Source organism: Myotis nattereri (genome assembly GCF_964212035.1).
Source record: "Myotis nattereri genome assembly, chromosome: 9".
NCBI lineage: Eukaryota > Metazoa > Chordata > Mammalia > Chiroptera > Vespertilionidae > Myotis > Myotis nattereri.
Genome location: NC_138084.1, coordinates 16,235,495 through 16,250,348, shown reverse-complemented (window position 1 = coordinate 16,250,348; position 14,854 = coordinate 16,235,495). Strand labels below are relative to the sequence as shown.

General features: G+C 58.1%; 2 protein-coding genes across 5 annotated transcripts in view; one reads left to right on the top strand and one right to left on the bottom strand.

The window, feature by feature from the left end:
• Positions 1–2,097, top strand: part of PHF21A (PHD finger protein 21A) — a 165,927-nt gene extending 163,830 nt beyond the window's left edge. For all 4 annotated transcript variants that reach the window (XM_081099680.1, XM_081099679.1, XM_081099678.1 and 1 more), the window contains one exon: positions 448–2,097. In XM_081099680.1, coding sequence (XP_080955806.1) covers positions 448–705 — 258 coding nt within the window. In that variant the 3' untranslated portion in view covers positions 706–2,097. The remainder of the gene's footprint in view (positions 1–447) is intronic.
• Positions 2,098–5,100: 3,003 nt separating this feature from the next.
• LARGE2 (LARGE xylosyl- and glucuronyltransferase 2) lies at positions 5,101–10,298 on the bottom strand (the record flags this gene model as incomplete). Its single annotated transcript, XM_081099299.1, has 13 exons — positions 5,101–5,755; positions 5,995–6,190; positions 6,291–6,440; positions 6,735–7,013; positions 7,404–7,564; positions 7,691–7,846; positions 7,939–8,064; positions 8,138–8,250; positions 8,712–8,816; positions 8,926–9,097; positions 9,338–9,461; positions 9,625–9,707; positions 10,026–10,298. 13 exons carry the CDS (start codon positions 10,296–10,298, stop codon positions 5,549–5,551), a joined length of 2,145 nt encoding a protein of 714 aa, XP_080955425.1. The 3' UTR covers positions 5,101–5,548.
• Positions 10,299–14,854: the final 4,556 nt, after the last annotated feature.

Genomic DNA, 14,854 nt, shown 5'->3' with positions numbered 1-14,854 from the left:
GAGAGAAGCATTGATGTGAGAGAGAAATATCAACTGGTTGCCTCCTATATGCTCCCTGACAAGGGATTGAACCCGCAACCTGGGTATGTGCCCTGACTGGGAATCAAACCTGCGACCCCCCCCCCCCCCCATGCTCTAACACATTGAGCCACACCGGCCAGGCAGAATTGTGCTTTTAAAATTACTTATTTCATAGGATTAGAGCAGTAATTCACCTTTGGTTTTAAGTCCCAGTGTCAAGTAGAATTGGCTTTTGAACCACTCGTTTGCCCTCTGTCTCTTGCCTCTGGGGCCTCCTCCTTCCTTGGGTGGTGGCTCCCACTCCTGTGGAGCAGAACAGGTCCCGGGCTGCACACTAACCAGCGAGGATCCTTGCACCTGCAGAGGCTGGCAGGCCTGGCAGCAAAGCCACAGGCTCAGTGCCGCCGCCCTTCTCGTTTGCTGCAGAAATGCATGGAAATGAAGAACACCATCCTGGCCCGGCAGAAGGAGATGCACAGCTCCCTGGAGAAGGTGAAGCAGCTGATCCGCCTCATCCATGGCATCGACCTCTCCAAACCCGTAGACTCTGAGGCCACTGTGGGGGCCATCTCCAACGGCCCGGACTGCACGCCCCCTGCCAACGCCGCCACCTCCACGCCAGCCCCCTCCCCGTCCTCGCAGAGCTGCACAGCGAACTGTAACCAGGGGGAAGAGACTAAATAACAGAGCCCGGCCAGGAGAAGCCACGGGACCCCGGCGGCGAGGAGAGCAAAACACTGAAGACTCTAGAAGAGCAAAGCCGGATTTCTTCTGGAAAGTACAGAATTCTTTTGGTTCTTTGGTTCCAGAGAGAGAGAAGATGCTTGTGCCAGGTGGCACCAGAGTTTGCCAATTGATCCTTCTTATTCTGTGTGTACATGCAAAGATTGGACCATGTTACATGAAATAGTGCCAGCTGGAGGTTCTTTGCCAGCACCATGCCAAGTGAAATAATATATTTACTCTCTCTATTATACACCAGTGTGTGCCTGCAGCAGCCTCCACAGCCACGATGGGTTTGTTTTTGTTTTGTTGGGTGGGGAGCAGGGACGGGCGGAGGGAGGAGAGCAGGTTTCAGATCCTTATTTGCCGAGCCGTTTGTTTAGGTAGAGAAGACAAGTCCAAAGAGTGTGTGGGCTTTTCCTGTTTCTAAACTTTCACTACTTAAAACCAAAAAAAGGAAATCGAGATTTCACCAACCCCAGTGCCCAGAGGAGGGATGGGGAGGGAATGGGAGGGAGCCGGGGTGGGAAAAGTATATCAAATAAGCAGTATTTCTTATCGTGTGTGGTGGGCCACTGTGTGCGGAGAGATGGGCACCAAGGAAGGCCGTCGGGTTCTCGGAGCACGCGCTTCCCCGCCGTGGGCGCCCCACCGCCCCCCAGGTTCCTTCCCTGCTCTGGCAAATGGGTGTGCGCCCCGTGGATGGTGGGTCCCTTCCCTCTCCAAGAACAAGCAGAGCCAGGCTCAGTCAGCCCTTGCCCAGGGCAGGGAAGAAGGGTGTGTGTGTCGAGGAAGGAAAAAAGGTGGATCAGTGATTTTACTTGAAAACAAGCTCCATCCCCTTTCTATATTTATAGAAGATCCTGAGCGTAGCAGCACGCGACCAGGTGTGTGTGGATTGAATGGAGACGTCTCTCTTTTTCTTTTTTTAATTTTTGTTCTTTATTTTCTTTTTTAAAAAGTTTTATTTTATTGTTTCTTTTACTTTTTTGGTAACAAAAACTAAAATAAGGAATAGAAAAGCTGTTTTTCAGGCTGACAGTCCAGTTAAGGGTAGTCGAGACCTTGCATGGTAGAATAGGAGCCATAGTGTCAGTGAGGTCCAGTGAGTCTGTGTGAGTCCTTGTGTCATCGTCGGGGCACTGTTTTTTATGCAAGGGCAAAATCTTTGTATCCGGGGAAAACAACAACAACTTTTTTTTAAATTAAAAAAGAAAAATAAAAGATATTGAGGTCTTCCTAGTGTTACTTAAATTAAGATCAAGGTAAGAAACATTGTAAAAAAAAATTACAAAAGTGCTATTTGTTTCCTAAAAACAGTGATTTCTATTAAAAAAGGTGTCAGAACTGGAGAAAATGCTGTGTAGTTATAATTTTTTAGCACAGAACCTGCTGATCATGATGCCATTTTGCTGTGTTTGTGTCTCAAGACTGGTGGGCTAGTCTCCATGATTTCTGACCTGGGATGGCTGCCGGCCTGCGGGCAGGGGCGGAGCTCTCCTACCATCCCCTCCTCAGAGAAGACTGCCCTCTCTTCTTGGTGCAGGGATCTGGGCTCCTGTTTTTGAAGCCCAAATGGAGTGTGGATCGTATTGAGGTCCTACCCACTATACCCACAGATTTTGCTAGAGCAAAAGGCTGGTGCCTGAATAAGATCCCTTCCTTTGGTGCTGCTCTTGGTCTTTCAGCCACCAGCATTTCGAGTGCCTGGGGGACAGCTTGGAAGGAAATGGCCAGGGAAGCTCCTTGGTGCCTCTGCACCCCAGCCCTCTGGGAGGGGGCAGGGGGCAGGCTGGCTGCAGCAGCCCTTGGTGCTTAGAAAGAGCAAAGGAATGTGGTTTCTCAAGGTTACATGGTGTGTCGGAGCCAGAGCCCTGGGTGGCCTTTGCATCTGCCTTGCCTTTGAAGAGAGGTCTAAATGTCCAGCCCTTCTCTGCCTGCTGGCTCCAGGCACCGGAGATGGACTTCACTCCACTTTGCCCACCCACAAGCTTCCTGGGTAACCTTTGGCCACAATCTCTGTGCTTGCCTTGGCTGGCTTGTCTCCTTAAAAACCAGGGTTCTGAAAGGCTCGGACATTTCTGCCGTCTTGCCTGCGGAAAATAAATTTTGCCAGGTGTGTGCTCTGGCTGGAGTTCTTGGCCCAGCAGGAGGGAGGCAGAGGCCCCTCCCAAAGCCCCTCCCCAAAGCCCACCCTGTGCTTCTTACTGGCCAGAGCCTAGGAGGGACAGGAAAGGTCCCATTAACTTCTCCCTCATCCAGTTAGACTCAGAGAGAAAAAGATGGATCCTGAGAGCGAACACAACAGAGAGACACTTCTTAGGTGAAATGTCTCACCTCCACCAGCGATTTCATCCATCTTCCAGGGAGGTCCCAGGAGGAACTCCGAGGCAGGACTGAGAGGTTGCCTGAGGGGGATGGAGAGGAGCTCCCTTTCCTCATGCAGAAACCAAGGTGCTATGTCTCGTCAGGGAGTTTAGGAAGTGCCTGGACTAGTTGGAGGAATAGCTGGCGGAGGTTCAGAGCCCAGTGCCAGGCTTACCACCCCCCCCCCCCCAATTCGGGGCCCGCCTATTCGACTTGTCTGGGCCCAGAAGCTGGGAAACCATCATCACAGAGGCCTCGCTCAGGAAGGAGCTGCCTGAGGATTGGGTGGGGGCAGGACTGGGAATCGGCGGGTGCCTTGCCTGCTGCTGTGAGCAGTCCCGCTGACTTTGCCTCGGGTCGGGGTGTAGATTCTTCCTGAAGTTCAGATGTGAGCCATGTGGGGAGTCAGCCAGTACAGAGTACAAAAATGCAACCCTGCCCAAGCCCCCATTCTGGACTCAAATGTTAAGACACCCCTTACCGCAAAGAAAATGCCCTAGTCACCCAGTCTCCTCCTCCTCTGTCCCCCAGGCCTGTGACCACCTGAGACGCACTCATGACTGCCCCACCCGAATGGCTCCGCCTCTGCCTCCCTCCTCCCCTTCGCTCCCCACACCTGAGCTGCTGGGTACTTCTGAGACCAGCTGGCTTGGTAGTCACTTTAGAGGCCAGGGACCCGCTGGTCTGGGACCAGGTAGCTGCCCACCTGGCCCTCGATCGTGGGGCCCATTGTCAGTCCTGGGGTTCGGCGCGGTGTCCTGGAGGCAGTGAGGTCATGCTGCTGTCATCTTCCCGCTCAGCTCACCTTCTTGCCAATGTGGCCTGCAGGTCCTTTTTCTTTCACGGAGCCTGCCCGGTCTTGTCTCCCCTCTGCTGAGCTCATCCGGAGTTCTGCTTTCTTCCTTCCTTATCAGGCCCTTGGGGCAAACCTGCTGGTTGTGCCTGGCAGGGAGGCCCATGTGGGGCCTGCAAATGGCCATGGCAGCCTCCAGCCGGCAGCATCTGAATGCCCGGTTTCCCTCTAGGAACTGCCTCGGGTCCCTGTTGCTGCTTGGCTCAGCAGGTGGCATGAATGGGTGCAGTTGCTTCCCCCACACCTCTCCCATGAGGACCGTTTCTGCTCACCTGTCTGAGTGCACTTGCCTCTCTGCCATCTCCTATTCTTCCTCTCTGGGGCCAGCAGAGCCTCCTTGGGCTCTCGCTCCCGACTCACACAACACACCCTAAGCGGTTTCCTCCCTTCACTGCCTCTCAGGGTGTGGTCTTCTTATTTCCCCAAGGGCTTCATAGGAGACTTTCACTCCAGGGGCAAAAGGCTCTTGGGGTGGTAAGATGGGTGGTGGCCCAGGAACATTTTCCAGGCCCTGGGTTCTCGATTCCATGGCCTCTGTTGGACAGAGGCAGCTGTGCTCTGTGGACATGACTGGGCCTCACCCCACCCCTCAGCTGGGCACCGTTGGCAGGAAACAGGAGGCCCATTCTCACCCTGACTCACAGCCATCCTCAGGGTCAGCGCCTGGCCAAGCAGGGAGGGTGGCCGAGAAGACAACTGACCCTCCCACAGATGTGAAGGGGAGGAAGCTGGGAGTGACACCCTGCCTGGAACTGGGGTGGAACTCTTAAAAACAGCCCTTTTCAAGGGAGAGCAGGGTTCACCAATCCCATGGGCTCGCCCTTTCCACAAGGCCCTCTTGAACCCCGAGGACACCCTGTCCCGCACCGCAGCCTTTGGCCCCTGCCCGCCCAGTGTCGTTGGGTCTCAGCCCAGGGTAAGCTGCAGCCAGGAGGACAGAACAGGCAGCCAGAGGTCAGCACGCTCTGGGCAGAAGAGCCAGCCCCCACCTGTCTTTGTCCACACACTTTGTGATCTCAGTCTTGGTAGAACTTGTATTTGGAGTTTTGTGCTTCAAAGTTTTTGTTCGTTTGATTTTTGTTTTGAGGGGGTGGGGGGGATTCAGAGCAGCTGATCAATTTGTATTTATTTATTTTAACATTTTACTAAATAAAGCCAAATAAAGTCTCTCAGCCTCATGGTATTGGGTTTGGGGCCAGGGAGGGAGGGCAAGACACACTCCAGTCACAGCCTCTGGGGGAGGCCGGGCCCTCCTATGACTCCAGCAAGATTCAGGACCTCCCAGGCACTCCCTGGGCTCATGGATGCCCTCATGCCCCAAACCAAGAAGAACATAAAACAGAGCTTTTAAAACATTAATTACGAAAAAGAGGTGTACAGTTGAGGAGGGGGGAACCAGCCCCAAACCAGCTGGGGCAGAGGGAGAATAGACCCCAGCGACCGAACAGCAAAGGGAGGCCCCAGGCCCCACCCCAGATGCTCCACTGCGGCCCTTCCCACAGACTTTAAATAATTTAAATAACAGAGTGAGTGGGAGCCAAGGCCAGGGGCAGCGGAGAGCCACACAGGCCCAGCCTTGGGAGGTCAGGGAGCCTCAGGCTGCTGCAGGGCAGTGAGGTATTTGAGGGCAGCAGCCCCATAGTGGCGGGACAAGTCCTGGAGGAACTCATCCTTAAGGGCCTGCAGGCAGTCTCGATAGGTGGTGCTGGAGCGGAAGCGGGAGATGTCGAGACTTGGGGTGTGTGGCAGGTGGATGGTGAAGGCCTCTGGCAGCACCAGGAACTCGTATTCCTGCAAGGGTAGGGCAGAGCAATGGTCAGTGCCTGGGCTGGGGGATGGGGAGCAGGCTTACCCAAGAGCCTCTAAGAGCCAAAGCCAGGCCAAAGGGCGGATAATTGTAGTTCTACACAGAAGGGTGGGACTTCCTATAGTGCTGCCTAATGGGGTGGTGTGCCATGCTGAGACATGGCGAGCTCCCCGGGCCTAGAGGTATTTAAACCGCAGCTGGAGACATTAAGGATCCCCCTCACCTGTGCATCCAGCTCCATGATGTGGGCCACCTTGTTCCAACCAAAGCCCACAAAGCGGGGGTCATAGCGGGGACAGTCACGGGGTACCACCACGTAGGGCTCATAGTCCACAGCCCATTGCACACGGTATGGGGCCTGAGCCTCCCGCCAGCGGGCATAGTCTGTGGGCGCGTGACCCCGGGGCCACTCGTGGTACCTGTGAAGGGGGACAGGGCAAGGAGCCAGGCTGAGGCTAGGAGCTTGTGGGTGGTGGGGGCTGGTGTGGGCAATGGGGACAGAGCAGTGTCCTCTCCTACCTGAAGGTGTAGACAGAGCCAGCGTCTAGCAAGGCCAGCAGTTCAGCCTTGGAAGTGGGGAAGCTGAACTGGTAGTGCAGGGTCTCGAATGCTGGCACCACCAGGGCCGCCTTCCGCCGGCTGCCCAGCTCCAGCTGCTCAATGGAGGCCCTGAGGAGGCAGCACCGTGAAGGAGGGACGGCTCTGCCTCCAGCACTGGACCAGTGATTCCCTTGCTTTCGTTAGCCAGGGGCCCGACTCGGAAAAGCTAGCTCACCCTGACACGCACTAGCAGACAGGCATGAGTGGGCTTGCTGTGGGGAGCAGCCCATCCCCACCCCGCCGCCTCTCCTATGGCAGCCCGGAGAGAAAGTGTGACCCCGCCCTAATACACACCCCATTCTGCAGAGAACACGGGGCCCAGAAAGGAGCAGGGTTCGGACCCCAACCACGTACCCCACCCACCTGAGGTAGTCGTAGAGGGAGTAGGCAGGCAGGAAGTCAATGTCACTGAGGAAAACGTAAGGCGTGAGGGCCTGGGCCAGGGCCACATTGCGAATCTGGTTGATGGGGTAGCGGGGACCCTCACGGTACACCACGTGGTAGGCCACATCCTGCCGGACAGAGAGCACCTCCGAGGCCTCGACGAAACGCAGGAACTGCTGGGCTTCTGCGTCTGTCAGATACAAGGCCAGGCTCATGGGGCCCGGCCAGTGCCTGCACAGGGCCTCCAGCATCTGCAGCCTGGGGTGAGGCGGGTGGTCAGCCAGGGAGGGCTGGAACACCCTCCAGGTGAGCTGCTACGGACACCCCTTCCAAGCACTTTTTGAGCTGGTCTTACTTAATCTTCACAATTACCCCACTAGGTGGGTCCTTCTCATTGGACAGATGAGAAAACCGGGGGCAGATGTTAAGACCCGCCCATGGTCCCACAGCTACAGAGGAGCGTCCCCAGCGGTCTGAGTGATTCCCAAAGCCCATGGTCTTCCCGCCATATCCTGAGTGTTTCCAACTTCGGGAACTCCTGAAGTGCCACGCCCTGAGAGCTCTTCCTTCTACCAAATGCCACCTGCCTCTCAAATGCCCAGTCCCAGCCCACGCCATGCTCTCTGGGGCTGCCTTCCGCATCCTCACCGGTCCATGGAGAGCTGAGCCACAAGGGTGACATCGTGGGGCCGGGGAGGCGGTGGCTCATGGGGCAAGAAAGTGATGTGCACACGGTGCACAGTGAGCTGCTGCTGCCGGAACTCAAAGCAGGCATCTTCCTCGTTGAGTTGTGCCAGGGTCTGCTGCAGCTGAGGGGGTCGAGGGCAGAAGGACCAGGCTGGGGCAGGAGGACAAGTCCCCAGACCAAGCTGGGTCCCACCAAGGCAGAGAGGGACAGAATCTCCCTAAGGCCAGGGAAGGCAACTCCCTCTCACCTGCTCGGCCTCAGGTGGGCGCGGGCTGGGGCACCCAAAGAGCTCTCTCCGCAGCAGGTTCCCATCGTACTCCAGGAAGGTCAGGTAGAGGTTGCGGAAGAATTCCACATGCTTGTTCTTCACACGCAGCTTCTTCGGTGAGTTCCAGTGGATCGCCTGGGACCGGGAGGGTATCAGTGGGGAGATGGGAGCAGGAGTCCCCATCCTTGGCCCACTACCACCACTCAGCCCCCCTCAACCGCGCTCACCTTGATGTCAGCCGCCTCCAAGTAACAGCGCTCAGCCAGCGTGTGGTCAGACAGCTGCACATTCCAGACACAGGGCAGGGGCTGCACCAGTGCCGGGTGCCCCTTGATTACAGCATTGAAGATGTCCTGGGCAGAGACAGCCATCTCACCTTGGCCCTGAGCCTGCCCCACCCCTACCCAGGGCTCCCCCGCCCCAGACCTGGTCGGCCAACGAGGTGGCGGGCAGGGTGAGGAGCTCCTGTGTAGCGGTCAGCTTCCACATCTGCTCCCAGCCAGCCAGCCGCAGCCGGTCCAGCCACAGGAGGATCACACCTGCCCACAGGGAGAAGAAGTCACCCCCACCTGGGAAGGCCCGGCTTCCAGAGCCAGGGGCATGACGGACTCTTTGGAATGTTTATTTTTTGACTTGCTGGTATTTTCTGTCAGACAGGAGCAAGGACAACCTCTATAAACACTCAGTCCTCTTGGGGGTGAAGGAGTCACTGCACAGCTTCCAGAGCATGTCCACAACCATCTACTCACATTCAGTGATCCGGGGGCTGGTAAAATCCCCATTTAATGGATGTGAAAACTGCGCCACAGAGAGCCCAAGTGACTTGGCCAAAGTCATCCAGCATGTACAGCCAGGGTTGGCACTGTCTTCTGGCTCTTCTCCCCGTGTTCTTTCTACAGCACTATTCTTCCTTTGGGGCTTCCTAGCATCCTGTGCCCTGCCCAGTCCCTGGAGTCCACGGGCCAGTGGCCACCACCACCACCACCACCACCATCCCCACCTGTGTTAAATCCCCTGCCCAAGGCAGGCCAGGGCTTGTGGTTCCTCCAGAGGTTGCCCAGGTACCAGTCGCTCTGATTCTCCACAAGACCGATCACCTGCTCGTCTGGGAGGGGAGGGCATGAGGGAGCTGCTTGAGGCTCAGGGCTAGGCCACAGGGGGGCTTGGACGGGCCAGGGAGGAGGTTTGGCTGGGGCAGGTCGCAGGCCTCTCACCAGAAAAGTGAGCGAAGAGTGCCCAGAGCTCGGCAATGTCGGAGGCGAAGGTGACATCCGTGTCCAGGACAATAACCCGGGCCAGGTCAGGAGGCAGGGCACCGGGCAGCACTAGCTTCATTAGCCCGTAGAGGCCAGAGTAATGCTTGTTGGGGATCCAGGAGACCTGGGGCTGTGGGTGGGAAGGGCAGGGCATGAGCCTGGCAGAGAAGAGCCCATGAGCATCAGAGCATACTCAGTGTGACACCAGGAAAAGAAGGCTTGAGCGCCGGGAGGGGTGAGGGATTTGAGCTTGGGTAGGTGTGACCGGAACTGTTCCAGGCAGCTCTAACCTCTCCTCTCCTCCCCCCAGGCCCTGGGAGGAAGGGGAGGGGGGCAGGCCGGGGAGGAGGAGAAGGGCCAGGGCTCCTGCCTTGAGCTCATTGGCGTCATAGAAGCTGACGCGGACAGCGGGCAGCATCCATGTGTGAAACAGCGTCTCCAGAATGTTCCTGGCCACGGCATCGGCCACCAAGTGGAGGTGCAGAGGGTTTTTCCTTTGGGAGGGACGGGGAGGAAGGCTGGGGGGCCCAGAGGAACAGCACGGGCCAAGCCCCACCCCAAGCGGCTCCCAAGTGGAAACACCAACTTCGCAATCCGGCTCAAGGCTTCGTTCCGCCTCCACTCCGGCCGCCCCTCCCCCTGCACACCTGGCCGTACCTGTAGAAGAGCAAGGACTTGACCAGAGTGACGACGTCTCGGCTGGTGTGGTGCCCTGCACACACGATGGCCACGTGCAAGCGCTGGGGGCGGGGGAGACACTGAGGTTGGCAGATCTCGGCGAGGACCCGCGGGCTAAGGGGCTGGCCTGGCCTAGCGCGGTGCGGCCCCGCCAGGCATCGGAGCTGGGGAGGCGCAGGGGGCGGGAGGGGGCGGCGTCCACCCCCGTCATTTCAAAGTGGGGAAACTGATCCCTGAAAGGGGAAGTGCGAGGCCCTGGCGCCCCAAGCTGGCTGGCCGCAAGGCCAGGTGTGGGGATTCCCACGGGTGGCCAGGTGGCCGCGCGCGGGGTGGGGGGCGCGCCCCCGGGTCTCCCCCCGCCAGGGGCCCTGCACACCTACCTCGCACCTGGGAGGCAGCGGCCGCGGCAGGACGCAGTCCGAGCGGTTGTGGCCCCCGGGGTCCGTCGGCGGGTCTCGGTCGAGGGCAGCAGCCCCCCGTGGCCGCCCGTCTTGGGGGATCCGTGGCGCCAGCGCGCAAGGGAAGGACCCCGCGCCGCCCCGCGCGCGGCGCGCACACTCCAGGTCCCCGCCGAACAGGAGGAAGCCGAGCAGCAGCAGCAGCAGCAGCAGCGCGGCGGCCCCCAGCGCCCGGGGGCGCCCTCGGGGCAGCATGGCCGTCTGCGGGGCGCTCAGGGAGGGGCGCGACCCCGGGCCGCGGGCTCCATCGCGGGCCCTAAGGATCCGGGAGGGAAGAGGAGGGTCAGGCGTGGGCGGCGGAGCCCCGACGGCCGCCCGTTCCCCTCCCGCGCTGAGTCGCCGCCTCACCTTCTCCTGCGGCTGGGGGACCCGGTCCTTTCTCTTCCAAAAGCCAGGCGGGGTGCCGGGGAAAGGGGGGTGAAGGCGCAGGCCAGCCCCGTCAGAGCAGGAGCCAGCCCCGCCCCCAACCTGGGTTCAGGTTTCACCTCCGCTTGACTGAACCCGAAGGGGCGGGGAGACCCCCGGGGCAGGGAGGCCTGGCCCCGCCTCCGCCCCGGCACCCGCCCCGGCACCCGCCCCCCACCGCCAGCGGGGCAGGAACCCAGGAAGCCTGCCCCCCCCCACTCCCCCATAGACTGGAGGAAGTGGGGGGCCGCCGCCGGGGAAGGCTCAGTCCCAGGTACCTGCTCTGAGCCCATCCCCTTCTGGGCTGCTCTGGGGCCCCACCTCCTCCCCTTCACCTCGCGTGGGGGTGGGGCCTTGACCGGGGCCCGGCATGAAAGGGGCTGCCCGAGTAGGGAGGCTGGAATGCCGCCCCTGGGTCAGGGGCACCTGCCCCGGGAACAGGAGGCGGGGACACCTGCTGCGGGGACTGGAGGCGGGGCCGGCCGAGCTGTGCCCTGGAGCCAGGGAGCACCTAAGTCCCTCTCTCCTCCCGGATCTATGCGCTCCATCCCCCCCCCGCCCCCCCCCTCCCGCTCAGACCAGGTGGCCCGGCCAAACCCGGTGGGGGCTGGGACCAAACGGCCTCGGGAGGGTGGCCTCTTGCCCAGGAACTGGCGAGAGACCTCAGTGACGCGGGGCCTGGATTCCCCGGCGCTTTCCTGGATGAGGAGCTTGTGCGGGCGCCCGCCTGGGTCTCCTCCTCTGCTCCCCACCCCGCACCCCTCTGCAGGCACCAGCCTGGGCTCTGCCCTGAATTGGGGAGGGGGAAAGGAAGGGGGGCGCTATGGACCACGAACCACAGCCGCGGTTGACTGAGCGTATTACTCCGAGCCGGGCTCTGTGCCGTGGTTCCACAAGCTTCATCGCAGTCACCCCCACACGAGCCCTGGACACGGGCGCTCTCCTCCCCGAGAGTTAAAGTGACCTGTTAGAACACCGGGCCTTCTTCCCCAGGCGCCACCCTGCAGGCGGGTCCCTGCTGCTGCTCCCTGAGGGCTTCCTGCCCCAGGACTTGCCCTTGAAGTTCCTTCTGCCTGGATTCTGCCAGATTCCCTAAGGCCTGCCCCTCCTACCACAGTCCCTAGATTTACTTTGTCTCTGGGACCTCTGGAGATTGGGCCTTGTTGATATGTAGATAACCTGTCTCTCCCATAGCTGCTGTCTGCTCAAGGGTCTGGGTCCCAGCACCCAAGCAGAGCCTGGCACGGACCACGGACCACGTACTCAGTAAGTGGTGCTGAAAGTGGATAGGACCCACTGGGCCTCTACCTGGCCTTGAAAAGGGCCCAATCTGGGTCTTTTAGCCCAACATCCAGCTTTAAAAAGTGAGGGCCTGGGAGGTCCCAAGTCCCCAAAAAGCTGTAACAAAGCACCCCAGCCTGAGACCCTCAAGTCTCCTCTGAGAGGCCAGGATGCCTTTCTCTGGGAGATGGGGGTCTTTGGGCCTTTGGAGGCCAGCGGCAATGGTTGTCATGGAGATTGATGGCAGCTCCTTGTAGATCTGGGAATTGGGAGATGAAGGGTTGCAGGGGCCACCCAGGCATCTGGAGCTTTGAGCCTCCAGCCCCTCTGACTCTCATCTCCAGCCTGGAGCTGGGTGGGGAGTGGGTGAATCCCTCTGCAAGACCCTCAATAGACTCTCTGTGGGGGTTAAATGTGAGGGAGCAAGTAGGGTACACAGTCAGGGCCTGCCAAGGGAGTTTGTGGGGGGAGCTGAGTCAGCACCTGGGACTGAAAGGGACTGTGGTCACTCACAGTGCTGGCCCCACCCCTTGCTCAACCTTACCATTCAGGGGAAACTGAGGTGCTGAGATGCCTGCCGGGCCTCCAGGAGATTTAGGGTGTGGAGGGGAAAGGGAGACGGGTATGAACATATAAAGTATGCTGGTCTTCCAGGCCTGAGACCGGGTTTGCCCAGCACCTCGCTGTGTGACCCACTCTCTGGGCCCTCAGTGTCTTTTTTTTTTTTTTTAAATATATTTTATTGATTTTTTTACAGAGAGAAAGGGAGAGAGATAGTCAGAAACATCGATGAGAGAGAAACATCGACCAGCTGCCTCCTGCACACCCCCCACTGGGGATATGCCCGCAACCCAGGTACATGCCCTCGTCCGGAATCGAACCTGGGACCCTTCAGTCCGCAGGCCGACGCTCTATCCTCAGTGTCTTTATCTGTACCTGTTGGTCCTCTGTGGCTCAGGGCAGAGTTAAGGAGGGGAGACCTGGCCCAACCTGCTCAGAGGCCCTTCCAACCCAGCAAGGTGATCAAATCCAGGCAGTGGCCCAGCAGGGAGGAGCTGCCCCGGGCGCCGCCAGCACACAGCCACTCTTTGTCTCTGGGACCTAATTAGGCCCAGAATCTGGAGAGGAAATTCAGGCAGCCCTCCTGCAGTCAACCTGGCTGGGTCCAGGATCCCCTCCCAGTGGTAGAGGTGTTGTAGGCAGTTAGACTGACATAAGCAGAGCAAGGACAATGGGCCAGGTATAGAAGATCTTCAGGGTGGAAAGCCCCAGGTGCCTAGCAATAATCAATCAATTGTAGAGCGGAACCTTGCCCCCAGGGTGACCTTTCCTCTCCTAGCATATCACGGTCAAGGTTGGAGTCCCCTGACCTTTTCTCCCTAGAGATAACACTTAGGTCTTAAGTTGTATTTCAGCTCCAGGTTCAGATAAGCATAAAACCAGCCATGGCTGACCAGCTGCATTGAATAATGACACCCCCCCACACACACACACACCTTCCCGGTGCCAGCCAGTCAATCAATAGAGACTACAACCCTGAATGGACACACCTGGAAAGCTACTGAATATTCTAAGATCTTTTCCTGAGACCTCCCCTAAAATATCTGCCCTTAAAACCCTTAGGACAGAGAGCCCAGTGGGCTGTCCCTCCTGGGAGCACATCCATGCCTTTCCCTTTCCCTTCCCCAGGCACATTACCATTAGCTTCCACTCCCAAGCTGCAAGGGCCCTTCCTTTTCCTCCATAACTTGTTTCCTAAGCCCATTTCTTTTAGAAATCACTTTTTCTACCTCTTTAATTTACCCAATAATTGTTCTCTTAAAGCTTGGGTCTGGACTCTGAATTCTTTCCTAGCCAGAACCCAAGTACTGAAGTTGCTGACCCCAGGTTTGGTCTGACCCCTCTCCCCCAACAGACATAATGGTGCTGCTCCTGCCGCCTACGACCGAGGGAGGCAAGAGAAACAGGCTCAAGCCTAAGAACCCCTCATATTCTGTCTGGAGGAGGCTGCCCCTCTATTTTCCATGCCTCTCTCCTTTCCAGAAGCACAGGATCACACACACTGTCCCTGCAGACTCTTCCACAGCCACAGAGGGTGGGAGTGGAGGTGTACCCACTGGTGAGGTTTGGGGAACAAATTCATTAAGATGGTAAGGTACAGGGAGGAAGGGAAAAAGAGCCCTACACCAAATGCCCTGAGCCCTGGTCTTAATTTAATGCCCGTTGCTAACTTGACTCATAACCAATGGCTCTTGTTGGGCTGTGAGCCATAGGAGAGAGAGCACTGCCACGAGAGACCTACACTGTTGTCCCTTTGGCCAGTGCCATTCTGTGTGACCTGGGACCAGTCCTTCCCCCTCCTTGGGCCTCTTATGCCCCATCTGTGGAAAGGACTTCCTAGCAACGTGGCAAGGTTGCTAAGAAGAGCTGAGTGAGCCAGGCATTCAGGAGGTGGTGAGAATTGTGCTAGGTGTGCCCACGCCCATCTCCTGTGTTCTCCAAGGCCTTTGCCTCTCTGGAGAGCACCGGACACATCTCCTTGGGTCTTCATTCCTTGGTCTGAGTAATCTTAACGTAAGAACATTCAAACCCCTAAGGAATTTTTGTGAGTTTATTTGAGCCAAACTGTCGACAACTGCCGGGAAGCAGTGTCTCAATGGATTGGGATAGTGTGCTGGGGAATGGCGGTTTTCATCTATTTTTACACATTGCAATCAAAGGAGGAGACGTAGGTGGGTTACATGAAATCCATTGGTGATAGAGCAAATGGGAGAAAGCAAAGCAGGGAAACCTCTGGTGCCCAGGCACATTAGGTTGTGCCCCAAGGGGTCCAGAAAAGGGGGAGTTACAAGTTACCCAGACATTTCAAGGATATCTCTCTATATAAAAGCCTAAGCGATCAAACGACTGAACAACCCAACAAACTGTGGACCCTCTGAGCAAACTGACCACCAGGGGGCAGATGCTCAACACAGGAGCTGCCCCCTGGTGGCCAGTGCTCTCCCACAGCTGGAGCACTGCTCAGCTGACAATTGGGGCCCAGAGGCAGGGCTCACAGGTGGAAG